Source organism: Erpetoichthys calabaricus, chromosome 17 (genome assembly GCF_900747795.2).
Source record: "Erpetoichthys calabaricus chromosome 17, fErpCal1.3, whole genome shotgun sequence".
In the NCBI taxonomy this organism is placed as follows: Eukaryota; Metazoa; Chordata; class Cladistia; order Polypteriformes; family Polypteridae; genus Erpetoichthys; species Erpetoichthys calabaricus.
Genome location: NC_041410.2, coordinates 91,988,367 through 92,015,588, shown reverse-complemented (window position 1 = coordinate 92,015,588; position 27,222 = coordinate 91,988,367). Strand labels below are relative to the sequence as shown.

The 27,222-nt window shown below is 45.5% G+C and overlaps 1 protein-coding gene across 1 annotated transcript in view; it reads left to right on the top strand.

The window, feature by feature from the left end:
• adamts17 (ADAM metallopeptidase with thrombospondin type 1 motif, 17) overlaps positions 1-27,222 on the top strand; it is a 207,133-nt gene that overhangs the window by 166,307 nt on the left and 13,604 nt on the right. The window contains exons 19-21 of the mRNA XM_028823153.2: positions 3,113-3,248; positions 12,281-12,485; positions 16,787-16,939. Of these exons, the coding sequence (XP_028678986.1) occupies positions 3,113-3,248; positions 12,281-12,485; positions 16,787-16,939 (494 nt within the window). The remainder of the gene's footprint in view (positions 1-3,112; positions 3,249-12,280; positions 12,486-16,786; positions 16,940-27,222) is intronic.

The following is a 27,222-nucleotide window of genomic DNA, read 5'->3' as shown; positions in this document are numbered from 1 at the left end:
TAACTTGTTATAATAAATTTGTGTATATTTATTGGTAGTGAATGACAAAAGTGATTAATATTACAAATGCAAAAGAAATCCAACTAAGCACAAAATGATCAATGCTCGTGACACAGTTCAATTTTACGGATGATGGCGTTAAGAGTTAAGAAAGGAAATCCCCCTGTGAACAGTCGCTTGAAAGTTACGCAAAATGTTTTGTCCTACCGTGATGCTGACGTAAGTGAAGATTTGTAGAAGTTGGGACTAGAGTCCTTATCTTGTTTAACTCAGAACCCCTCGTGGCAAGTGCTGAAGCTGCCCAATGACATAGCACTCCTGGGGCTGCTGGGATTTGTAGTCCAATTTAAGTAGCTCTGCTACAGCCTCGTGTGTGGTTTTCCACAGGAGGCTGCAAAACTTACAAAATAGTTTCCATTCAATTATTGGTGACAAACCCACGAATAGGTGGATCCGCAAATTGTAAATCTGCAAATCGCAACGGCCGACTGTACATAATGAATAATCATAAAGACACAGACTTGTTTAAACAGATAGGAAATAAAGTCACTCGAAATGGAATATCTGTCGATTAATTAACTGTTGACAATAAAGGAGAAGAAAGCAAACAACTCACATTTGGCAGAATCCCAGGTGAAATTGAACCTCTGGGGGTGTCCATGGTTAGTTATAATAGACAAAAATCTGACAGCGTCATCATCCTGGAGACCTCGGCCAATTGGCTGCCCACCATCTCCAGAGCATTCTACAACCGAATCAATGCTGGACTGTCTAAATCTTTCCATCTGTTTATTCCAGTGCTTCCATTATCTCAGGTGTCTTTCCCCATGAGCAGGAAAACAGCAGGATACCATCACATAACAACATCTGCACTGGGACAATCTAGGGTGGACAATTACATTAACCTGCACATTTTTGGAATATGGAACGAAAAACGGGCAAATGCTACACATTTTAAGATGATTTGGGAAGGGAACCCAAGCCTAGATTAGGTGGCAGTCCATAGTTTGGCCATGACAGGACCAGTGTAGAGTGGACAATTAATCTAACAAGTACATCTATGGGGAACAGAAGAAAATATGATAAAGAAGACCTCCCAAGAACATGCCACGGCAGACTGGCGATGAGACCAAACCTAGATGTCCGTTCTTGTTGTCTCGTCCCTTCTGACTCACCAGTACAAAAAAAACCCCCATATAGACCCAGTGATACATGTAATAAGTGACCAAGTAGTGTGGTGGACAGGACTTTAGGGTCCTTCAAAAGTCGACTTGATGTAATTTTGGAGGAATTAAGTGCACAGGACTGGCAAGCTTTGTTGGGCTGAATGGCCTGTTCTCATCTAATATGACACCCCATTACACTCATCTTGATGTTTAACTATGCAAGATGTGGTGCCCCCCCCCCCAGTTTTGCCTCTTGAGACCCCCCCAAAAATAAATAAATAAATAAATTTTGTTCAGGAAATGCCACCCCTATACTAAAGGATAAACCAAGAGGTATCTTCAGCAAAAATGATCATAAGGTGTTGAAGTTGCACAGGCCACATCAACCGACCCCCTAATGGGATACCAGGGGTCAAGGTTACTCACACAAAGTTTACAAAAAAATGGGGACCGGTAATGTGGGCACATGGACTGTTATTTTATGGTAATTTAATGTCACTCATCACAACTACGATTGTATCTTTGGTTTTTTACCGGTGGTCCTAGCCCTCTAAGAGACACCCCCAGTATGTTAAAAATGACAAATGTCAAACATACACATGTGGGGTATCGTTTTGGACTATTCCAAGGTCAGCGACTGCGAATTTCAGGTTAATTTTTGAATTTTGACAATTCACTAGGGGTCTTGCCCACTATGGATCTCTATCATTCGAATAAGTAGATAGGAGTGGCAAGCTTTGTTGGGCTGGATGGCCTGTTCTCGTCTAGATTGTTCTAATGTTCTAATCACTGACTGAAAATATTTAGATGTTAAACATTTCAATTGAAGCACATATTTATGCTATTCTTGTTTATTAGGAAATCCTAGCTCATGAAGTTATTCAATACATTTCTTGTCAACACCCCGAATTAGGGTGGCCTACGCTAATTCAGATTTTCCTTGTTTGGAGGGACCACCGATAAAGAACACATAAAGAGAAGCTTGTGAAATATCCCTCTCTCCAAAAAATCTCCCAAAGCCACCCGTTTTCCTGCCGACTCACCACGTGTGTCCCACCCCCTCACCCCCCAAGGGAAAGCCATTGTCATTTCCAGAATGTTCCACCTCATCGCACAGCTTTGCTCTCTTTGCCGTTTGATTTGTTTCTCGGTACCGTCGACCGAGCGACACGAACCCAAAAAATAAATGAGGTAATCCGAGAGCGGGTGTGCTGCCACTTTTTATTACGTTTTAAAGACTACATTTTTCAGTCACCATCGTGGGTTATGCCAGCTCAGCGGAAGGCGAGATTAGTAGGCAGGTGTTCAAAAATAAATAAATAAATAAAAATAAAAATTAGAAACAGCCGAAGAGCTCTATTTTTTACATTTTTTTGGTCATTCTTACTAATTGACTGCGGCGCTTTTGTGAGAACCTCATTACGATGGAGGCTTCGGGGGGCCGCGTGGCTGTGATCTGATTACGGTGTCAGAACCTGCCGGAAAATAATAGGCTCTGTCGAAATGCGCATCGGCTTGTGTCAGGACTGAGGCGATTATGGAGCTGGGAGGTATAAATCAAAGATTATTTGCTTTTAAAAAACGAGGCAGCTCAAGTAAGTGCAGCTCGTCCACATAACAACTGCCTTTTAGAGTCCATTACGTGCGAACAGAGCGTGTTATGAAATCTTGGGGAGGGGATTTTTCAAGCCTTATGTGTGGGCCAATTTGCAGCCTCCTCGACTTTGTATTTTGGACCCGTTTGCCTGTGTGGAAGTTTGCACGCTCTCGCCATGTTTAGGTGGCTTTTCTTTACAACAACTTATAGATGGGCATGAAGTGGGTATCCGTGAGCCCACCACTCCATATTTAAACCCCCCCCCCCCGTGCAGCTCCCAGTTCTCTTCATTGCACCCCCCCCCATCCGCTCTTTTCTCAAGTGCCCTCTTCTTCAACTCTCTTGTCAGGTGAGTGCAGATCTACGGTTTCCTGCTCAAAGGTTGTGAACAAGACCGTGACGCTGGCCAGAGACAAAGACTGCCGACTAGAGGACAAGCCGGCCCCCCACATCAGGAGGTGCAACACGCAGCCCTGCCAATCCCGGTAAACATTTTTATATGCAGAGCAGAATTTCACAATTTGGCTATCCAAGGTAACATTAGGATTGCAGGACTCTGCAATGGACTGGCAAGCTCCAACCCCCCGTTCAAGGATGGGTATGGGCACAATACAGGGGAGAAAAGGGTCTCTTTCCTCGTAATACCAGAATTTCAAAGGTTTTGGTTTTAATGAGAAATGGATGCTAAGTGCCTCGCAGTTAGGAGACCTGGGTTTGCTTAATTTTAATTTTTATTTGCACTTCATGTTGTGGGTGGCACGGTGGCGCAGTGGGTAGCGCTGCTATCTCACAGTAAGGAGACCCGGGTTCACTTCTGCATGTTCTCCCCGTGTCTGCGTGGGTTTCCTCCCACAGTCCAAAGACATGCAGGTTAGGTGGATTGCCGATCCTAAATTGTCCCTAGTGTGTGCTTGGTGTGTGCCCTGCGGTGGGCTGGCGCCCTGCCTTGCGCTCTGTGTTGGCTGGATTGGCTCCAGCAGATCCCCCGTGATCCTGTAGTTAGGATATAGCGGGTTGGATAATGGATGGATGCTAAGTGCTACATAGCTTTTGATTTCCTACCCGCTACGTTTCTGAAACAGCATATAGAGTGTGCCAGGGTGGTATGGCGGTACATCTGTCCACCCACCTGTTTCCTCGCTCATTTTGTCTATCTGTCTGTCCAGCTGCCTATCTTGCTCATTGTTGTCCGCACACCCACCTATCTCACTCCTATTGTTCGTCTGTCCGTCTCTACAGGCCAAGTAGCTCCCTGCTGGTGGCTAACACAATGCCCAGTACCACAGTAGTTGCTCCATCACTCAATGATCCTAAACAAGTGATTACTCCCTCCAAGGCTCCAAATGTTGCCAGGTGCGGTTATCACGATGAACTTTGCCACCATCCATATCTTATACATATGATATATTTATATATAATATACAGTATACATTATTAGTATTTTTATATTTTCTAGTTGGCAAGAGATTGCCATGGGTGAGGGCACCACCAGGATGATATGGCACAGAGTAAAGTTCTCCACAACACCACTTGGCATGCCAATGCATGAAGGCGGAGGTGAAGGATACTCAAATGGAAGAGAAATCGAGGGCAGGAGCCTGGCAGATGTGAGCCCACCGCCACACTGGGTCCCCCATTTTCATGCCGTGAAGCAGGCAGCTCCAGTAAAAACGCTGACCCGTAGAACGGGAAGTGGAGTCGGTGTCCATAGTGGAGAAAAATCCTTCATGCTTAGCTCGGCAGAATGTTTCTGTAAAGTGCAAGGAATTTTAACGACTCTCCAAAGCCCAACTAGTCAGTCGTAACGTTGCATTTCTTGGTGCCCCTTTAGTGCTCCTTACGGCCTCGTATTGTTGGACGCCAATCGAAGTTCAATCAGTGGCTTGTAAATATCGAGTCATTAAAAGACAGAAATGCTTAGCAAAGCCATCTCAGTCGAGTGCAGCGTCCTCTGGTGTGGAGTACAACCGAGACCTGGGAACGGAGTGACGTCCTCCACACAGCTGTGCGGAGGCTGACGACATGAGAAGAGCCCAGCGGGGGACCCCTTTCATCAAAGCGCGTCCCACGTTCACGCCTCTGCTGCCAGTCTCAACAGACCATTTAAGGCTCTTAATGTTGCGTAAGGCCCCACATGGCACTACACCGCTCTGTACTTCAGTTGGGATCCTCCGCAAACAGCAGCCTAAAATTATAATAGAAAAAAAAATATAAAGCCTTAAGCGTAAGACCACCCATCCACGACAGCTACAGGAGATAATCAGATGAACAGAACAGGAGGGTGTCGTTGGTCTTAACAGAAGCACAGAGTCCCAAACACTTCCAATAAATGTCCACTAGAGGGGGAAATACAGTCAAACCCCGGCTAGTAAGAAGAGCAAACAGGAATCTTTATATTAAAAAACAAATATTCTTTACAAAGGAGACCTGGGTTCACTTCCCGGGGTCCTCCCTGCGTGGAGTTTGCATGTTCTCCCTGTGTCTGTGTGGGTTTCCTCCCACAGTCCAAAGACATGCAGGTTAGGTGCACTGGCGATCCTAAATTGTCCCTAGTGTGTGTGCCCAGCGGTGGGCTGGTGCCCTACCCAGGATTTGTTGCTGCCTTGCGCCCTGTGCTGGCTGGGATTGACTCCAGCGGACCCCCGTGACCCTGTAGATAGGATATAGCGGGTTGGATAATGACTGACTGACTGGCTGACTATTCTTTACAAGAGAAATGCTCAGTAACACAGAAAATCCACTGAAGAGCACCAAAGGCATTCAATGGCATAACATAGCTCTGTCTTGTCTCTCTGCCTCATCCTCAAAGTAAACCCCAATTCTGCCCAAGCACCTATATGGAAAATGGAAGGAAAAAAAAAACGTCTCTCAGGATGAGTTGGTGAAGTGCGGCCCGTTGCATTGGCAACAGAGGCTAATGTACAGTTCCAAAGGAGCGCGAAAAGAAAGAAATGATGACACTGAACACCAAGGACGAAGCCCCTTCCAGTTTGGAGGTGACCACCTCGAAGACTTTATCAGCCGACATGCTACAGAATGACGTGGATGGGACAATCAAGAGGGTGGGCAAAGTCAAATCCAAAAAAATCAAACAGAATCTTAAACAATAGGAAATCGCAAGAAAAGCCAGGGCGGCACGGTGGCACAGTGGGTAGCGCTGCTGCCTCGCATTAAGGAGACCCAGGTTTGCTTCCCGGGTCCTCCCTGCGTGGAGTTTGCATGTTCTCCCCGTGTCTGCGTGGGTTTCCTCCGGGTGCTCCTGTTTCCCCCCACAGTCCAAAGACATGCAGGTTAGGTGGATTGGCGATTCTAAATTGGCCCTGGTGGGTGTGTATGTGTCCTGCGATGGGTTGGCGCCCTTCCCGGGATTGGTTCCTGCCTTGCACCCTGTGTTGGCTTGGATTGGCAGTTTGAAAGCCTCCCTACAGCGGCTCCCAGTGGTCCCCATGGTATCCAGCAGGGCTGTGTATACAAACTACAAGGTCCATAAGGCCCTGCTGGAATTCGGGGAACCTCCATGTTGTTGGGAAGGCTCCACCTGGTGGCCTGGAAGTGTGGGCCGGAATATTTAGCCGGCCATCCATCACAATATATATATACTAGGAGGCTCTGCCCCCTGCTCGCTTTGCTTGCCAACCTCCGTGTTCGGTTTACCGGATATACAATACAATTTATTTTTTGCATATCCCAAAATCACACAAGAAGTGCCGCAATGGGCTTTAACAGGCCCTGCCTCTTGACAGCCCCCCAGCCTTGACCCTCTAAGAAGACGAGGAAAACTCCCAAAAAAAAAAAAAAATGGAAGAAACCTTGGGCAAGGCCGTTCAAAGAGAGACCCCTTTCCAGGTAGGTTGGGCGTGCAGTGGGTGTCAAAAAGAAGGGGGGTCAATACAATACAGTACAATACATAGAACAGAATAAATCCTCAATGCAATATAAAAATAAAAATTCTAGAAGTACGGAGTAGAATTTCACATTAGATGATATCACATAATATGATTTTGATTTGTTTTAAGTCCTGGAGACCTCATTCATCAAGCTGCCTCCCCCATTTTGCCATTCCACATCTGAAATAGCGCTAATCCGATGAAAGGACCCCTCATTCCCATGTCCCCATTCATCAGGGATGACTTTACCTTAGGCAGGCAACCTACAATTTAAAGAGATTGTTATTTTCTTGTGAATTGTTACATATGCATTATTTTCACTTTTACTTTAAAAACTTTTGTAAAAACAATACTTGTTTCTTTATTTCCGTCCCCACGCGTGGTTACATCTCTTTCTTCTCGGATGTATAATACTGCTCGTGTTGTGAAGGGCGTTGCGGCTGAACGTACGCTAAGGATATGCCGTCGGATCATCTGCTGTCTTTCTGCTGCTTGCCAGCTGCCTCTTCTGCCTGTCGCTTGTCGTTGCTTTAAGAGCTCGGAGCACATGATGCTTGCCTGCCAAAAGCAATCCAACAACTGCTACCTTAGAGGTCTGTGGACTCGTTTTAAATGATGGCTCACTGCCTGGTCTCGCGTGACGTTGTAAAAACAATCCTTGTTCTTTATTTCAGGCCCCGGGCGTGGTTGAATTCTTTCTTGCAGGATGTATAACGCTGCTCGCGTTCGGTTGGGGTAGCTGCTGTCGCACTGCCCTTCCATCTTTTTAAAGCCTGTACAGCCGCTGTCCTTTTTTTTTTGCTACGGCCCTGGGACAATCTCTTGGCACCAAGTCTCATGTTTTACGGTCCCCGCGAGATGCACCGTGGCAAGTCTCTTTGGTCTCGCGGGTCTTTTAAATGTCTTCCGAGAAGATCACGTATCGTCTTTCCAGGACAGGATTTCTTTTTATAATAGAGAGTGTAACAACGGCGCTATATAGGTGCCCGACCTGACACAGAGGCACGTATAAAACTAATAAAGGCTTTTATTTTCTTCACCCGTGGGCGCACGTCTTCCACGTGACCCACAGGCAATACACAGTCCATAAAGCACTTCTCTTCTCTTCTCTTCCTTGACCACCACTCCTCCTCAAGCTTTGTCTCCTTCCTCCCAACTCTGGCTCCTCGAGTGGTGGTGGCTGGCCCTTTTTATAGCCCACCCGAAAGCGTTCCAGGTGCTTGACCACCTGGTCCTAATTGCCCTTCTGGGTGGGGCTGAAGATACGTCCAGCTGGGCAGCTCCCCCTAGCTGCCATCCGAGCCCCCAACCAGGCTGTGAAAGACTCCATCTCCCATGGAGCCATGCGAGAGGTTGGGGGATCACTGTCCGCCAGGGAGGCTGCCACCAAGCGTCCTGGGGGAGGTATTGAGCTGCCCATGGTTTCTCCCCCGGAACAGATGCAGAAGGGGCCCCCCTGCCGGGCATGGGACCCGGCTGTCCACCACAAGAGATATATACAAAGTTTGCTCACCCAATCTCGAGCCTTTTGGGGAAAACGGGATCACAAATAAGCACTCAGTGACCAGTCATGTAAATGTATCAGTTGGATGTATCAGTCCAACTTCCTTCTGATTTTTGCCAAGTATTATCGCGTATAGGGGAGAAGAGGGGCCAAGGACCGAAGATTTTAATGCTGCTTTATTCTTCAAATATACCACCTCTAGGATGGTGAAGTGCAGTAATCGCGTCCCGTATCTGCCGATTGTGACATCTGCTGTTATAGCTGTCAATCTTCAGCTTTGCGGAGTAAGGGAGAGAGACAGAGAGAAAGGCATTAGGACAGGGCGCCATCCCCTGGAGCAGTGGGGAATTACAATCTGAGCCCTTAAGCTGTCCCCCCACTAGCAGGGGTGTCGAACTCCGGGCCTGGAGGGCCGCAGTGGCTGCAGGTTTTCATTCTAATCCTTTTCCTAATCAGTGCCCAGTTTTCACTGCTAGTTAACTCCTTTTCCCTTCATTTCAGTAGCCCCGTTTTTAAGGATTCAGTGCTCTGACTTGATTCATTTCTTCATTAAATGGCAGCCAAACAGAAATGAGACGTGAAACGAGCCAACAGATGACCAGCTAAACTGGGATTTCAAACTCCAACCAGTCTGTTAATGAGAAGCCGATTCTTGCTGTTAATTAAACCCGTTATTTAATTCAATGGCTTGTTGCTGCTCTCATTCAGCCACAGCAGACATTTCCAAATCTGTTGATTTTTCTGTTTTTTCTGTCATATGGTGGCTTGTTTGATGTCTCATTATTGTTTGGCTACTAATTAACTCTTTGAGGGCTGAATATTTTTTCCAAAAAAACAGTTTGTGAAAAGCAATGGTTTCACACAGAAATCAACATAAAACATCTGTTGCTGCATGCTGTGGCTGCCAGTATGCCAAGAGTGTGAAGCAGGTTTACTGCCAGGCTGTCTTTGTGTGGCTGGGGCAGCAGCAGCAGCAATGATCACAGTCGCAGTGCATTGTAATGTGGTTTCTACCTCTTATCATTATTAAGTGGCAGTTCTATCTGGTGAACATTGTCAGTACCACGATTAGCTGGGGACCAATCAGCTGAAGCTGGAAGCTCACATTCGTTTTCAATCACTTGTATAAAAATCGGAGTCCGACAAGTCATAGATAGATAGATACTTTATTAATCCCAAGGGGAAATTCACAATTTATCGGTGTGTAAAAATCCATGCCCACGTTGTAAAAGTAAGTGTGTCCAGGGAACGAATCCTCATAAAATAAGGTGATAGGAGCGATCAATAAAAAAAGAGAAAAATAAAAGTAGAAAAAAATAAATAAGTAGAAAAATAAAGTCGTACACGGAGCTGCTGAAAAGGCTGCCACTCTTGGCGGTGCCTGAGTAAGAAATTATGATATCTTATGATTATCATAGTCCAGTTCAGAAATAATAGGCAGAATGTCGTCTGCGGAGTATTTTGCTTTACACATTCGCTTTGATCTCTCACCAAATGTCAGTCCCATTTTTGCCGTTGTTTGCGCTTGCTACTCATGCGAGTGCAAGAAATCTCGGTCAGACCAATGAATCTAATGTTCCTTCAGACAATGAGAAGTCCAACTAAAACATAACAGTTGGTTTTGTCACAGTTTACAGTTGATTACTATCATCAACTCCTCCTTTTGAGAAAAGTCGACATCAGCCCTGAAAGAGTTAAGGAAAAAGAGACAATTAAGGGGCCCGAGTCAAGTTAATTAAAACGAAAGCAAAAGAAGTTAATTAGCAGTAAAAACGGCCCACTAATGAAGAAGATGGTGTAAAGGACAGCCGGGTCCCATGCAATGTTCCCTCTAAGCTGAGCGCGTGAGCGATCGCTCACACGAATTCAGAGCGTCGCTCATACTTCCCACACGATCGCTTATTCCGACGGCGTCGCTTGTACTTATCGCACGATCGCTCACTCCGACCGTCAGAGTTGGTGCTCATAAATTTTTGGCTGAAACAAAATGTCGCTCATAAACAGTGTTTTTTGCTCACTATATGCTACTCCTTAGAGGGAACATTGGTCCCATGCCCGGCAGGGATGCCCCTGCTGCATCTGTTCCGGGGGAGCAGCCATGGACACTTCAATACCTCCCCCGGGACGCTTGGTGGAAGCCTCCCTGGTGGACGATGATTCCCCAATGTGGCGCATGGCTCCATGGGAGATGGAGTCCTCCACAGCCTGGTTGGGGGCTCGGATGGCCGCTAGGGGGAGCTGCATGGAGTCTGCAGCCCAGCTGGTCGAATCTTCAGCCCCACCTGGAAATGCAATTAGGACCAGGTGGTCAAACACCTGGAACGCTTCCGGGTGGGGTATAAAAAGGGGCCAGCCGCCACCACTTGAGGAGCCAGGGTCGGGAGGAGGAGGACTACGCTTGCGGAGGAGTGGTGGGAGAGAAGATAAGAGTGCTGGTATTGTTGTGGTGTGGAGTAGAGTGCTTTTGGGACTGTGTATTGCCGGTGGGACACGGGGAAGACGTGCGCCCACAGGTGAAGAAGAAAATAAAAGTCCGTGTTTTATACATGCCTCTGTGTCATTCTGTGCCGGGTCAGGCGCCTATATAGCGCCTTTTCTACAATGGTTAGAATGAAAACCTGCAGCCACTGCGGCCCTCGAGGACCGGATTTCGACACCCGTGCCCTACAGGCACATAAGAGTTGTGTGTGCATGTGGGGTTGCGGGTCCACAGCTCCAATCATGAGGGCCAGTTTTAAATAAACGGCGCACTCGCGGCTTAGCGAGAGGACGTGGTTGTGTGGCTGAAGCGGGTCCTGGGTAATTTGTGATGTGGGCGTTGTGATGCACAGGTGAGCAACAGTCCGTATCCATAATTGTTCCCGGGAGCCGCCGATTGCCACAGGTGAATCACGTCCCCGTTATAAAGAGTAACGCGAGGCGGCTAGGGAGACGTAAAAGAAAAAGAGCCGGAGGTTGCAGGAGAGCAGTATGGACAGAGAACCGGTGTGAGTGAGTGAGCGAGAGCGAGGCAGCTGGACAGTGAGCCCTAGCAGTGGTGTTTGCCCGACACTCGGTGGGGCAGAAGGAAGCGGTCGCTCCAGCTGAGCGAACAAGGAGCTGGAGTGACCGGGGATGAAGGACGGCTGGCCGCGTAAGGCCGAGATGGCAGCGGGAGGCATGAGAGTCTTGGGAAGGCGCGCCTCAGCGTGAGCGACCTGGCCGTTGAGGAACCCAAGTCTCGGCCTGGTAAGGGAGCGGAAGTAGTGAGGTCAGCTGCAGGAAGGGCGACTCCCCTGTTGAGAAGCCCGTATGGGAGAAGCAGGGGAGCCGCCAGACGAAGGAAGACACCGGGCTTCGGATTTTAAAGGGTCTGCTTCCAGCATTGTTTTAACCTCATTTTAAAGGATTGTTGATTTTTCTATTTATTGAATTGTTTTAACTGTTTTATGGATTATTTATTTAATGACTTTTTGAGGCACTGCACTTTATTTATTTGGGCACTGTTGTTTTGATTTGATTTCGCTCCGTTTGTTATGCCTCACTCATCGGTGACATTACCGACGGTCCAGGGTTCAAGAGCTGCATGAGAGCATGGAGCGAACCCGCATGGTCACAGTGCATCTCTACATTACAAGGACATAAAGGTGGCATCACTGCCCCCCTTTTGGAGTGAAATGACTGCTTAAATTGCTTCCAATATTTTTGTTCAGAAAATGCAGGCCATTTTCACACTAGAATTTTTAAAAAGCTTGTTACGGTGGCCCCAACTTTCAAATGGACTCTTCATCAGATTCCATCCATTTTCCAACCCGCTGAATCTGAACACAGGGTCACGGGGGTCTGCCGGAGCCAATCCCAGCCAGCACAGGGCGCAAGGCAGCAACAAATCCTGGGTAGGGCACCAGCCCACCGCTGGGCACACACACTAGGGACAATTTAGGATCGCCAGTGCACCTAACCTGCATGTCTTTGGACTGTGGGAGGAAACCCACACAGACACAGGGAGAACATGCAAACTCCACGCAGGGAGGACCCGGGAAGCGAACCCAGCTCTCCTAACTGAGAGGCAGCAACGCTACCCACTGCGCCACCATGCCGCCCTCTTCATCAGATTTGTTTTTTTATTTTTTCTTCTCTCCGACAGGTGGCTGACTGCTGAATGGGGTCCTTGTTCCATCACTTGTGGAAAAGGCATCCAGTATCGGGAAACGTCCTGCACGTATCAGCTACAGAACGGTACCTACATCGCCGCTCGGGACGCTTACTGCGTGGAGCCCAGACCCGCTATGATGCAAAGCTGTGAAGGTCAGGACTGCCTTTCAGTATGGAAAGCATCCGAGTGGTCAAAGGTACAGGCTTCCGATTTCATACCCATGGGCGACTAGCAAATTCCGGGCAGACGCTGATTTAAAAAAACGGCATTCAAAGTCAATGCGAACTTTATTGTCAGCTCAACCATTTACAAGTATACAGAGAGACGACGACAGTGTAACAGCATGAAGTCAGTCAGTCAGGCAGTCAGTCATTTTCCAATCCGCTATATCCTAACACAGGGTCATGGGGGTCTGCTGGAGCCAATCCCAGCCAGCACAGGGCGCAAGGCAGGAACAAATCCCTGGGCGGGGCACCAGCCCACTGCAGTGCACACACACACAATTTAGGATCGCCAATGCACCTAACCTGCATGTCTTTGGACTATGGGAGGAAACCCACGCAGACACGGGGAGAACATGCAAAATCCACGCGTGGAGGACCCGGGAAGCGAACCCAGGTCTCTTTACTGCGAGGCAGCAGTGCTACCCACTGCGCCACCGTGCCGCCCACAACATGAAGTGCAAATAAAAATTTGATCCATACATTATTCAACCCGCTATATTCTAACTACAGGGTCAAGGGGGTCTGCCAGAACCAATCCCAGCCAACACAGGGCACAAGGCAGGAAACAACCCTCGCACATCACCATATCAGTCCATAGCAGTAGAGACAGACAGCAGGATTTTTTTTCCTCATTGAGATCTGATGGGTTTTCAAAGTATTCCTTTCATTTTTTTGGAGCAGTGTATTTTAGGGCTGTCAGAGTTAACACATGCGCACCACCAGGCCGTGCCACCCAACCCTTTTTCATCCAAATATGCCCGGTTGAGCGTCACCAGCTTCCCCCTACTCAGTTGCACATTTCTCCACAAGGATGGCGGAGGATCCACCCCCAGTGAAAGTGGCGACATTTGCAGTCTGCCGTCCTATTTGATTGCCCAGGTTTGATGTGAGGACACGCACGCTGGGGGAGTTTTCGCGCTTATTGCCAGTTGATATTTTTACAATACGCTCACACAGCGGCGGTCGGTACTTTAGTGATTGCAGCACTGCCACTTAATCAAGACAAAAAAAATAAATCAGTCGTAATCAGATTTGGTCACAGCTGTACCTTACATAAATATTAAACGAAACATAATAATAAAAAAGTCAAACGTTCTGATGGGCAGTTTAGTTTTAGACCTGGTATTCAGTATGCATTTTAAGCTGATAAATAACCTGGAAACTGAAGGTTACATAAGCGCCCTGGTGGTAACCGTACCCTCAATCAGCCTCCCAGCAGACAATAAATTATATGGGTGGTCTCAAACGTTTCAGTTACCTGCCATGTACGTATTATTACAAAAGCTTAATAAATGACCCTTCAGTGAAAGCAACAGTATGCTTAATGAAGTTCAGGGTCACGAGGGGCTATCAGGCTTCACTAAACACCCCTTGCTCACCTGGGGGGTCAGTTGAATGAACGACACCTGTATGTCTTCAGGAGATGGCAAGAGTATCCACGGAAAAGTCCCCCCAATAACGACGAGAGATCCGACATGGAGTCATCACAATAGGTGGAGTGAATGAGAGGCCTTCAAAAATAAGCTGAGGAGCAGACGGTCTGAAACTCGGCGGAGTGGTGGCTCTGAGGCTGGGGATCTGCACTGGTAATCGGAAAGTTGTCGGTTTGAATCCCGTAAATGCCAATATTGACTCTGCTCTGTTGGGCCCTTCAGCAAGGTGCTTAACCTGCAATTGCTGAGCGCTTTGAGTAGTGAGAAAAGCGCTATATAAATGCAAAGAATTATTATTATAGATAGATAGGATATGAAAGGCACTATATGATAGATAGATAGATAGATAGATAGGAGTGGTGGCTCTGAGGCTAGGGATCTGCACTGGCAATCAGAAGGTTGCCGGTTCGAATCCTGTAGATGCCAATAGGGACTCTGCTCTGTTGGGCCCTTGAGCGAGGCCCTTAACCTGCAATTGCTGAGCACTTTGAGTAGTGAGAAAAGAGCTATATACAGGTGCTGGTCATAAAATTAGAATATCATGACAAAGTTGATTTATTTCAGTAATTCCATTCAAAAAGTGAAACTTGTATATTAGATTCATTCATTACACACAGACTGAAGTATTTCAAATGTTTATTTCTTTTAATGTTGATGATTATAACTGACAACTAATGAAAGTCCCAAATTCAGTATCTCGGAAAATTCGAATATTGTGAAAAGGTTCAACATTGAAGACACCTGGTGCCACACTCTAATCAGCTAATTAACTCAAAAGCCTTTAAATGGTCTCTCAGTCGAGTTCTGTAGGCTACACAATCATGGGGAAGACTGCTGACTTGACAGTTGTCCAAAAGACGACCATTGACACCTTGCACAAGGAGGACAAGACACAAAAGGTCATTGCTAAAGAGGCTGGCTGTTCACAGAGCTCTGTGTCCAAGCACATTAATAGAGAGGCGAAGGGAAGGACAAGATGTGGTAGAAAAAAGTGTACAAGCAATAGGGATAACCGCACCCTGGAGAGAGGATTGGGAAACAAAAATGTGGGGGAGATTCACAAAGAGTGGACTGCAGCTGGAGTCAGTGCTTCAAGAACCACCACATACAGACATGTGCAAGACATGGGTTTCAGCTGTCGCATTCCTTGTGCCAAGCCACTCTTGAACAAGAGACAGCGTCCGAAGCGTCTCGCCTTTGGACTGCTGCTGAGTGGTCCAAAGTTATGTTCTCTGATGAAAGTAAATTTTGCATTTCCTTTGGAAATCAAGGCTCCAGTGTCTGGAGGATGAGAGGAGATGCACAGAATCCACGTTGCGTGAGGTCCACTGTAAAGTTTCAGTGATGGTTTGGGGTGCCATGTCATCTGCTGGTGTTGGTCCATTGTGTTTTCTGAGGTCCAAGGTCAACACAGCCGTCTACCAGGAAGTTTTAGAGCACTTCATGCTTCCTGCTGCTGACGAACTTTATGGAGATGCAGATTTCATTTTCCAACAGGACCTGGCACCTGCACACAGTGCCAAAGCTACCAGTACCTGGTTTAAGGACCATGGAATCCCTGTCCTTGATTGGCCAGCAAACTCGCCTGACCTTAACCCTATAGAAAATCTATGGGGTATTGTGAAGAGGAAGATGCAATACGCCAGACCCAACAATTCAGAAGAGCTGAAGGCCACTATCAGAGCAACATGGGCTCTCATAACACCTGAGCAGTGCCACAGACTGATCGACTCCATGCCACGCCGCATTGCTGCAGTAATCCAGGCCAAAGGAGCCCCAACTAAATATTGAGTGCTGTACATGCTCATACTTTTCATGTTCATACCTTTCGGTTGGCCAACATTTCTAAAAATCCTTTTTTGCATTGGTCTTAATTGATATTCTAATTTTCCTAGATACTGAATTGGGGACTTTCATTAGTTGTCAGTTATAATCATCAACATTAAAAGAAATAAACATTTGAAATACATCAGTCTGTGTGTAATGAATGAATCTAATATACAAGTTTCACTTTTTGAATGGAATTACTGAAATAAATCAACTCTGTCATGATATTCTAATTTTATGACCAGCACATGTAAATGCAAAAAATTACTATTATTATTATAATTAAACTCGGGCAGCCCCAAAGACTTCTCTGCTGGCTTCAGCCAGTGCGGACCCCCCCCCCCTCCCCCCCCCCAAAAAAATGAGGAACAGGCAAAGCATTACAAAGACCTCACAAGGCGGAGGGCAACAAAACAAAACAAACAAACAAAAAGGCCAACAAGGAATCTTTGTAAATTGAAGTGTTATTCATCAAAAAAAAAAAAAATTAGAAAAAAAAGAGGAAATTGCTCCACAAAGCAAAAAGATAAAGAGTTGCCTAAAAGAAAAATCCAAACACACGGCCCAGAATCCATAACCAGAAGCAAGAAGGCTGCAAAAAGCAGGAAATCTAACAAAAACAGCAACACTCAAATACCCCACAACGAATGATGTCCCACTCCTGAGCCTTCTCAGCCTGAGCCTGAAACAGGCAGAGAGAAGAGGGGTGATGTCAGGGTGGCCCTGCCTCCTGGGGTGCCAATTACAAAAAACAAAAGGAGATAAAAGAACCTGATTTTATGCATAAACATAATACGTAAAGACTAGGAGACCCCAAATTCACGGAATCAGTCAGTACTACGGAAGTGGGGTGTAGTCAGTGGATGTACTGCTGGGGGGTCGTATGCCTTCAGATCGGTTATTCTGTCCTCCGAGTGACATTGTACCGAGTTGATAGAGTAAGCCCCCCTAGTTTTTTTATACAAAACAAAAATCAGACCGAGGTCTTAGCTCAGTTTTCCTACATATTGCAGTGCTCGGCAGACTGTGGCAAGGGTACCCACAGACGGATGGTGACCTGCAGTAACTCTCAGGGCAACTGTGACCCAGCGAGCAAACCGAGAGAGGAAGAGGAGTGCGAAGAACTTTCCAGCTGCTACGAATGGAAGACAGGAGAATGGCTCAAGGTAAGGAATGTGTCAAATTCCATAACCATTTAGGTATTACAGAAATGTATTTGTATCTTAGGAAACCCGCTCCATGATCTGTCATAGGCCGGGGAGCAAACCCGGAGCTGTGAGCCGTGTGCCAACCATTTGCCTTTTATTTCACAAGATGGATTTCTCATTCTGAAGTTATTATTTAAGTAGCTTCATTGGATGTAGTGAACAGCTGAAGCGTGGAGGTGAACTGCATGCCACATTATTAAACTCGTATGCCTCCCACCCGAGAACATCTGCATTGACAAACAGCGTAAAGGGAATTCGAAATATTGGCACCGCAACAGGCAAACAGACCTGTGCTTCTGGGAACAGAATATGGAGAGCCACCTGCCAAATCTCTGGCCATCCTTTCTTCTAGCTGAGAGTGAGTGACAAAGCCATTTGCTCGGTCCTTTTTGGCAGGAGCAGGTTTGTCTAAAAGGCAGACTGATCATCTGAAGAGTGTCATTTACTGTATGTTATGTAGTGGCTGCATATCCAGATGGCAAGCTGGACACCGTTGCCACGCCCCTGAACCCTGAATGATACCAAAGAGGTCAAAGTATACAATAATAAAGCAAGTCTTGCAGGTCTTACTTTACTGGTTCAAGTCCCTATCTCACCCACTTGACTACCCTAAAATACCCTGACCAAGCCCTCCCACTTCTCATTGTTCTTTCTATAGACCTATGGGGGTCTCTCACTCCTACCAGAGGAGCACTTAGCTTTCTCCTGACTTCACGTGAATGGGAAATCAAGCACATCCTCGGTTCCCATGCAGTTTAGCACTAGTGTAGCTGTCCTGCCAAATGCCAGGCCCAAAGTGGAGGTGATGCCGTGTAGCATGGTGGGGGCTGAGAAAGTAAGAGAGAGCTCATCAGACATCACCAGGAAACACTGCGTAGCTCTGTACACACTTGAGGGAAACTGGAGGTCCATTGGAATCCACACATCGCAGACTCATGACTAACCACTGGCAGTTACCACAGTACTAATTGTGTGACCTGGGATAGATTGTAATGAGATTCCATGGCAAAACACTTGGCGTAGTCAGCAGGATTTGCACTGTAAATGGATAAAATGTAAAGGCGGTACTATGCCATGAACTGTGGGCCGAGCAAGAGACAGAGAGTGAGCTCAGCTGATGTCACCAGGAAGCGCTCTGTCCTTGTATTGCTTAAAAGCAACCCTTGGGCAAGCAGCTAATGAAGTTCTCTTCATGCCACATGCCTTAGGCAACCTGCTTCCGAGTGCCCTGGGAATCCAGACATTATGGGTTCACAGCTGACCACCAGTAGTTACCACAGTGCAAAATGTGCAACATGGGATGGATTGTGACGAGATTCCCCAACAAAAAAACTTGGCGTAGTTGGCAGGATTTGCAATGCGGATGGGTGGAGTGTAGAGGTGATACTGCGCAATAAGGTGGGAGCCAGTAGTTACCACAGTGCAAAATGTGCAACATGGAATGGATTGTGACGAGATTCCCCAACAAAAACACTTGGCGTAGTCGGCAGGATTTGCATTGTGGATTGGTGGAGTGTAGAGGTGATACTGTGCAATAAGGTGGGAGCCAGTAGTTACCACAGTGCAAAATGTGCAACATGGGATGGATTGTGACGAGATTCCTCAAGAAAAACACTTGGCGTAGTCGGCAGGATTTGCATTGTGGATTGGTGGAGTGTAGAGGTGATACTGTGCAATAAGGTGGGAGCCAGTAGTTACCACAGTGCAAAATGTGCAACATGGGATGGATTGTGACGAGATTCCCCAACAAAAACACTTGGTGTAGTCGGCAGGATTTGCATTGTGGATGGGGGAAGTGTAGAAGCGGTACTGTGCAATAAGATGGGAGCCAGTAGTTACCACAGTGCAAAATGTGCAACATGGGATGGATTGTGACGAGATTCCCCAACAAAAACACTTGGCGTAGTCGGCAGGATTTGCATTGTGGATGGGCAGAATGTAGAGGTGATACTGCACAATAAGGTGGGAGCCAGTAGTTACCACAGTGCAAAATGTGCAACATGGGATGGATTGTGATGAGATTCCCCAACAAAATGCTTAGCACAGTTGGGGCAGTACAAGTGAGAGCTGAGCGAGAGTAAGAGAGAGCTTAGAAACTGCCCACCTTGCATTGCTTACATCCTTTCTCTGCATATGGTTTAGGCGAGCTGGCACTGAAATTTGGCCATTGCAGGTTTGTGGCTGATCACTGCATAATTACCACAGTGCAAAGTGTGTGACCTGGAATGGACCCTGGTGTGATTCCACAATACAACACTTGGCATAGTCGGCAGGATTTTGCACTCTGAACGGGTGGAGTATCGAGGTGGTGCTGCTCATTACACTGGGGGCTGAGAGACAGAGAGAGAGATCAACGGATGTCATCAGAATGTGCCCCGCCTTGCATTGCTTACAGCCGGACTCTGTGCCAACATTTAATGTCTCTTTTAGAATACCCTTCAGGGTGGCTGCTTTTTAATTCTTTTTCATGCCTTTCTAAAAGTACGTTTTTCTCTTTGTCATTATAGGCTACTTAGTGGAGATCGGTGGGCACGACTATCAAATTTATTTCTGTAAACTGAAAGCTACGCCGCCATAAAGTGTGCATATTTTTGGAATCCATTTTGATTTGTCTGTACCCACCTATTTGCACGTGAAATGCTGTCACTGAATGAGCGGCCATTTGCATGGACAGGCCGACGGTCCCAAGGAAGTGGTCACCAGATGTCATTTTGATTTTAACGGAGACCACAGCAGTCTAAATTCAAATGGGATCCCAGTGCCAAACCGCAGGTGTGCCACAGTACGTTACACGCGTCTAATTTCTGCGTCAATTTAGCACAGCAATTACCCATCACAATCGTAGCTCTACATGGCTGACGAATACAGAAGACGTTTGGATTTATTTGAGCCTGCTTTCCCCGTGTGCTCCCAGACTGAAATGATTTATAATTATTTCAGTGAGCTGGAATAGTGTTGCAGATTTAATCAACCCGAATGCCAACTTTCCTTTGCTAAATGAACAAAATCTGGATATTTTTTTCAATCGCCTGAGGGTGGATGGGCAGGGATGTGGCTGAAAATAAATATTTTAGTAACTTGAGCATAGGTGGGGCCTGTTTGGATTAGGCTACTGCCAAAAAGTCACTCAAAGAAGAAAAATGGGGGCAATTTTGTTCTTTCGTATTAACGGAACACTCCGTCTAAGCCGGCCGCTGGATCTGGACGGCTAATAAAAAATGCACAGTTAACACATTGTTTGCAAATATCGCTGAGGATACCCAGAAGTTTTAATGAGTTTCCTCCGAGTGGTCCGATGGGAAATACATGCAATTACTGCGGCTTGACAAAAAACAGAATCAGCAGAGACCTCATTGCAGCGGGATCCCTGGGTGAGCATTGCCAGGATTTCAGGAGCCCTGCGCACAGTCGCAAGATGAACTCCATGAAGTGGTAAACTCTAAAAGTTAATTGGAATCAACCAGAAAAATAGGAAGTATTTTAGTATTTGTATTATATTCCAGTATTATATTCCAGAGCTGAGGGTAGGGAATACTCCACTAGAAGGTCAAAAGTACGAGGACAGCCCTGCAAACGAGCATTTCCACCGTTAGCAGGTACAAGTTTCAGACTCGCAGTGACAAACACAACGGCGCGTACTGAAGAGCTCGGTGGAGGTCAACGTGGCCACAAGTCACGATCTGCCCCGCTCAACTCAAAGTGCTGCTATTGTGAAGTGCAAGGAGCGGCAAAACCTCAGCCACAAAGTGCTAGACCACCCAGACTCACAGAACCGAGGGGGGGGGATTGGGGGGACACGACACCCAAGAGAGCTGCTAAAAAGTGCCTGTCACTCACAGACTTCCAAACGGTCTGTGAACAAATGAACGCATGACCGAGCGAATAAAAGGATGAATGTAGTAAAAAGGAATGATTTCCAAAATATACACTGGAAAAAAAAGTATAACCTCTATTCAACTTCAAATAATGAAGGTAATGATTCACACTTAATAATTTCAATCTGAACCATAATAATTCTTTTTAGCTTATTGATCCCACAATTTTTAAGTTGAGGCAAATCATTTAGAGTGATTGGGTGCAATTCACTTGTTTCATACTGAAGTAAATATTTTTTAAGTTGTTACAATTTAAAATGGTTTATTGGTCGTAACCTGTTTTTATGCGATTAGAAATATTATGAACATAACACATTCCAATGCTGTACTTTTTACATTTATTTAAAAATCTAGTGCAAATACGCAAGCATTTTGCAGTACAAATCTTAAATATACAGTGCACCCGGAAAGTATTCACAGCGCATCACTTTTTCCACATTTTGTTATGTTACAGCCTTATTCCAAAATGGATTAAATTCATTTATTTCCTCAGAATTCTACACACAACACCCCATAATGACAACGTGAAAAAAGTTCACTTGAGGTTTTTGCAAATTTATTAAAAATAAAAAAACTGAGAAATCCCATGTCCATAAGTATTCACAGCCTTTGCTCAATACTTTGTCGATGCCCCTTTGGCAGCAATTCCAGCCTCAAGTCTTGTTGAATATGATGCCACAAGCTTGGCACACCTATCCTTGGCCAGTTCCGCCCATTCCTCTTTGCAGCACCTCTCAAGCTCCATCAGGTTGGATGGGAAGCGTCGGTGCACAGCCATTTTAAGATCTCTCCAGAGATGTTCAATGGGATTCAAGTCTGGGCTCTGGCTGGGCCACTCAAGGACATTCACAGAGTTGTCCTGAAGCCACTCCTTTGATATCTTGGCTGTGTGCTTAGGGTCGTTGTCCTGCTGAAAGATGAACCGTTGCCCCAGTCTGAGGTCAAGAGCGCTCTGGAGCAGGTTTTCATCCAGGATGTCTCTGTACATTGCTGCAGTCATCTTTCCCTTTATCCTGACTAGTCTCCCAGTCCCTGCTGCTGAAAAACATCCCCACAGCAAGATGTTGCCACCACCATGCTTCACTGTAGGGATGGTGCCAGGTTTCCTCCAAACGTGACGCCTGGCATTCACACCAAAGAGTTCAATCTTTGTCTCATCAGACCAGAGAATTTTCTTTCTCATGGTCTGAGAGTCCTTCAGGTGCCTTTTGGCAAACTCCAGGCGGGCTGCCATGTGCCTTTTACTAAGGAGTGGCTTCCGTCTGGCCACTCTACCATACAGGCCTGATTGGTGAATTGCTGCAGAGATGGTTGTCCTTCTGGAAGGTTCTCCTCTCTCCACAGAGGACCTCTGACAGAGTGACCATCGGGTTCTTGGTCACCTCCCTGACTAAGGCCCTTCTCCCCCGATCGCTCAGTTTAGATGGCCGGCCAGCTCTAGGAAGAGTCCTGGTGGTTTTGAACTTCTTCTACTTACGGATGATGGAGACCACTGTGCTCATTGGGACCTTCAAAGCAGCAGAAATTTTTCTGTAACCTTCCCCAGATTTGTGCCTCGAGACAATCCTGGCTCGGAGGTCTACAGACAATTCCTTTGACTTCATGCTTGGTTTGTGCTCTGACATGAACTGTCAACTGTGGGACCTTCTATAGACAGGTGTGTGCCTTTCCAAATCATGTCCAGTCAACTGAATTTACCACAGGTGGACTCCAATGAAGCTGCAGAAACATCTCAAGGATGATCAGGGGAAACAGGAGGCACCTGAGCTCAATTCTGAGCTTCACGACAAAGGCTGTGAATACTTATGGACATGTGCTTTCTCAGTTTTTTTATTTTTAATAAATTTGCAAAAACCTCAAGTAAACTTTTTTCATGTTCTCATTATGGGGTGTTGTGTGTAGAATTCTGAGGAAAAAAAATAATTGAATCCATTTTGGAATAAGGCTGTGACATAACAAAATGTGGAAAAAGTGATGCGCTGTGAATACTTTCAGGATGCACTGTAAAACAAAAAATGATTAAACATTTCTACAGCTTTCTTGAAAGTATGTTTTATTACGAGTTCTTATACTTAAAATTAACAGTTGAGAAACAGGGTTACTTACCAGAAATCCTCCGTTATAAAAGTCTGCTGCTGTAAATGACCAGACCTGTAGAGCCACCACGTCCACTCCACTCGGAAAAGTGTTCTTCTTTTTTGGCAGTCGGAAAGCCAACACGCTGGAAAGTTCGACAGGAAGAATATACAAAAGGACCCTCGCACTCAGCACACGAACAACCAGGGCTGGATTTTCCTATAGGCTAACTAGGCTTCAGCCTAGGGCCTCAAGATCAAGAGGGGCCTACATTCAAATTGCTAGCAAAATTAAAATTACACTATTCTAAAAACAGTGAACACTAAAACACTGAACCGAAAATAAGGAGAAATTCTACACATATGACTAATAAACAAACAAAAAAATGTATTGGTTAATCACAGTAATGAAGTATTTTATTATCTCTCATGTAATTTACAAACTTAAAAATGGAAGGTGAAAGGGCCTCATAAGTGGAATAGCCTAGGGCATCTTTTCATATAAATCCGGCCCTGCGAACAACCCAAAATATTAGGTTAACTGAAGTAGGATTTTTACGTTTATTCCCTCCACCATAACTTACTTTGGTACAAACAAATTTATTTACTTTGATTGAGATCTGAAACCGAATATTTCAAGCTACAACACTAAATGACTAATCTTAAGTTGCTTGAAAGAGAAAATTTACGTTGAATGAACAACATCAATGTTATACTTTTTTCATTGTAAAGGACAGAAGGTGGGGAACAAATGAACGACAATATGATCCGTGTACCGGGAATTTTTAAAAACCAAACGAATGAATGAATGAATGAATGAAATTAGAAAAAAATGAACGAATGACACAGCTTGGTCTGTGGATTAGGAGTAAAGGAAATATGGAAGGAAGAAGCGAATGACTGACAGCATGGTTTAGGTGTATTACAATTTTTAGAGCGCAAAGTGATTTTAATTAATAAATTCAAACATTACTAACAGCATAGTCTATATTTATTATGAGTTTTTGGAAAACACTGAACGGATAGATTTCAATCATAATACACGGACCAAAGAATGAATTAAAGCCACAATTAATGACTACTATGTGTAGTATGATTTTTGAGAATGAACAAATGAACGAACGACAGCATGGTCTAGGTGTATTAAAAATTTTGAAGGAAAAAAAAGACTTAAATTTAAACATTAATAACATACGGAAGCCGAGAGAGGGCGTGCAATATCGTTATTTTTTTTTAAATGGTCTCCTCGAGATAACAGACTCATTTTATCGAGATCTTGAGAAAACGAAAATTTGTTTTCTTGAGATAACGGAATCATTTTATCGAAATCTCAAGAAAACGAAACTTAACCTTTGCTCCTGGCATCAGGCTCGCTTAGACTGCGACGTCTATACATCTGAAGTCTTGCTAATGGTCTTTTTAAACGATGGGCACTAACGTTATTATTTTCTAAACTAAGGCATAAACATATTTCAGCCTGCGCAGCCATATTTGATGCGCTGATCAGTACAGTTCTGCTCTTCTGCCATTTCAAGCAGGATGTGGCTTCAATAAGTTAAATATTAAACGTTAGATACAATTATTTCATAATTTCGAGAAAACAAGATCTTTTGTTTTCGTGTCCGTTATCTCGAGGAAACAATTTAAAAAAATAACGATATTGCACGTCCTCTCTCGGCTTCCGTAATAACAGCATAGTCTGTCTATTATGACGTAATAATGAGTGAGTGAGTAGGAGAATGAATGATGGACACAGCTTGGTGTATGTGTGGTATGATTTTTGAAAATGTAGAATGAGAGAACAACCAAATGAATGAATGCCCGCATGATCTAAGTGTATTATCATTTTTGAAATCAAAGAAATAATTGAAAAACAAATATTGAATGAATTAAAGAACTGAAAACAATGAACAAATGACTAAACCCATTTAATAAGACATTAATGACAGCATAGTCTCTGTACGACAGTTGAAAAATATTGAACAAATGACAGCGTGGCCTGTGGGCCTTATAATTTGACAAAATAAAGAATGAATAAATGGATTTATTTAATGAATCCATTAATGCCAGCATGATCCATATGTGTTTTGAGTTTTAGAAAACAATGAATGAATAATTGGACGTGTTGGTCCACATGTGTTTTAAAGCAGGGGTCCCCAACTCCGTGCCTGCAGGTTTTCATTCTATCCATCCATCCATCTGTCCATTATCCAACCCGCTATATCCTAACTACAGGGTCACAGGGGCCTGCTGGAGCCAATCCCAGCCAACACAGGGCGCAAGGCAGGAAACAAACCCCGGGCAGGGTACCACCCCACCGCAGGGCACACACACACCAAGCACACACTAGGGTCAATTTAGGATTGCCAATGCACCTAACCTGCATGTCTTTGGACTGTGGGAGGAGACCGGAGTACATTTTCATTCTAACCCTTTCCTTAATTAGTGCTCTGTTTTTTGCTGCTAATTAGCTTCTTTTGAATTAATTTTAATTGATTTGCTCTTGAAGACTCTCACCCCTTGTTTTTTTTTTTCTTAATTAGCAACAATGAGATACCAAATGAGCCAAAACAACTGGTGTCCATCATACAATATCTGAAAATAAAGAAAGGTGAAGGTCTCAGGAATGTCAATCTGCTCAGGTCCACAAAACATTTTAACAAGAGAAAAATCAAGAATTTCAGAAATGTCTGCTAATGCACCACGAGAGCAGCAACAAGCCACGGAATTAAAGAACCGGTTTAATTAACGACGAGACTCGGCGCCTCATTAAGCAACTGGTTGGAGTTTGAGGCCCTGACTTAGTTGGTCTTCTGTTGGCTCCCTCACTTCACATTTCATTTCTGTTTGGGTGCCATTTAAGGAAAGAAATGAAGCAATTCAGAGGAACGATGAAGAAATTCAGGGGAACAAATCTCGAAAAAGTAATTCAATTAAAATGAACTCACAAGAAGTTAATTAGCAGCACAAACAGGGCACTCATTAGAATGAAATCCTGCAGCCACGGTGGTCCTCCAGGACCGGCGTTGGGGACCCCTGATTTAGGGATTAATAAAGTATCTATCTATCTATCTATCTATCTATCTATCTATCTATCTATCTATCTATCTATCTATCTATCTATCTATCTATCTATCTAAAGAACAAAATGATCTACCAGTGTCATGACTCCAATTGCCTGTAAGTGGCACTGTAGCATATACTGGCATGCCTGGCACTGGACTGATGCCCATGTCTTTCAAGTGACAGGATCGGGATGGGCTCTATGCCTCCATAGCCATATATCCAATGTTTGAAAATGAAATACGTGAAGGACATTTATAATCTGTAAGTACTTTAGTGGCGGCATGGTGGCGCAATGGGTAGCACTGCTGCCTCGCAGTTAGGAGACCCGGGTCCTCCCTGCGTGGAGTTCTCCCCGTGTCTGCTCCGGTTTCCTCCCATCGTAAAAAGACATGCAGGTTAGGTGCATTGGCGATCCTAAATTGTCCCTAGTGTGTGCTCGGTGTGTGTGTGTGTGCCCTGCGGTGGGCTTGCGGCCTGCCCAGGGTTTGTTTCCTGCCTTGCACCCTGTGTTGACTGGGATTGGCTCCAGCAGACCCCCGTGACCCTGTAGTTAGGATATAGCGGGTTGAGTAATGGATGGATGGATGGAAGTACTTTACTTTCTGGAATTGCTTTGGTCCAGTACAGGACAGTAGAGTTGCCATCATTGCTGATGCCATGTAAGAATTCTTATACCCGCTTGCCTCACAGTCTGGGGATGGGGAATGAAGATAAATCAATGGTCGGGTAAATGAATAAGCGCTCCATCGGCACCGGCCATCAGGTATTTTCCAGGAGCAGCGCGCAGGCTCACGTACGTCTAACGGCTCAGCTCATTCAGATTGTCCGGTCAGAGTCGTACTGCATATCCAGCCATGTCTGCAGATGCAAAAACATCCTGGGGAAATGACATCCCGGCTTTGAAGGTATCTGCCAAAGTGACGCAACAGCGGCAGATGGAGCCAGACACGCATGGCAGCGGGGGAGACTCCCATCAAGTGGTGGGGGGGGCGCGGCAGTTTATCTGACGAACTCTCCTCCCAAAGTTACGGGAGGCCACGCCAACAGCTGAGTGAATCTCATTTGATCCAGCCAGATGTTTCCATCTTGACTCTCCGAAATCTGAACAGATGAATGGCTTCAGATGCCGGCCTGTCTCTCTCTCTCTCTCTTTGACGCTCTCTGCTTTGCGTTTCGTTACTTGAGAACGTTTCAGAAGCGAGCTGGGAGGAAGTATGACGCACAC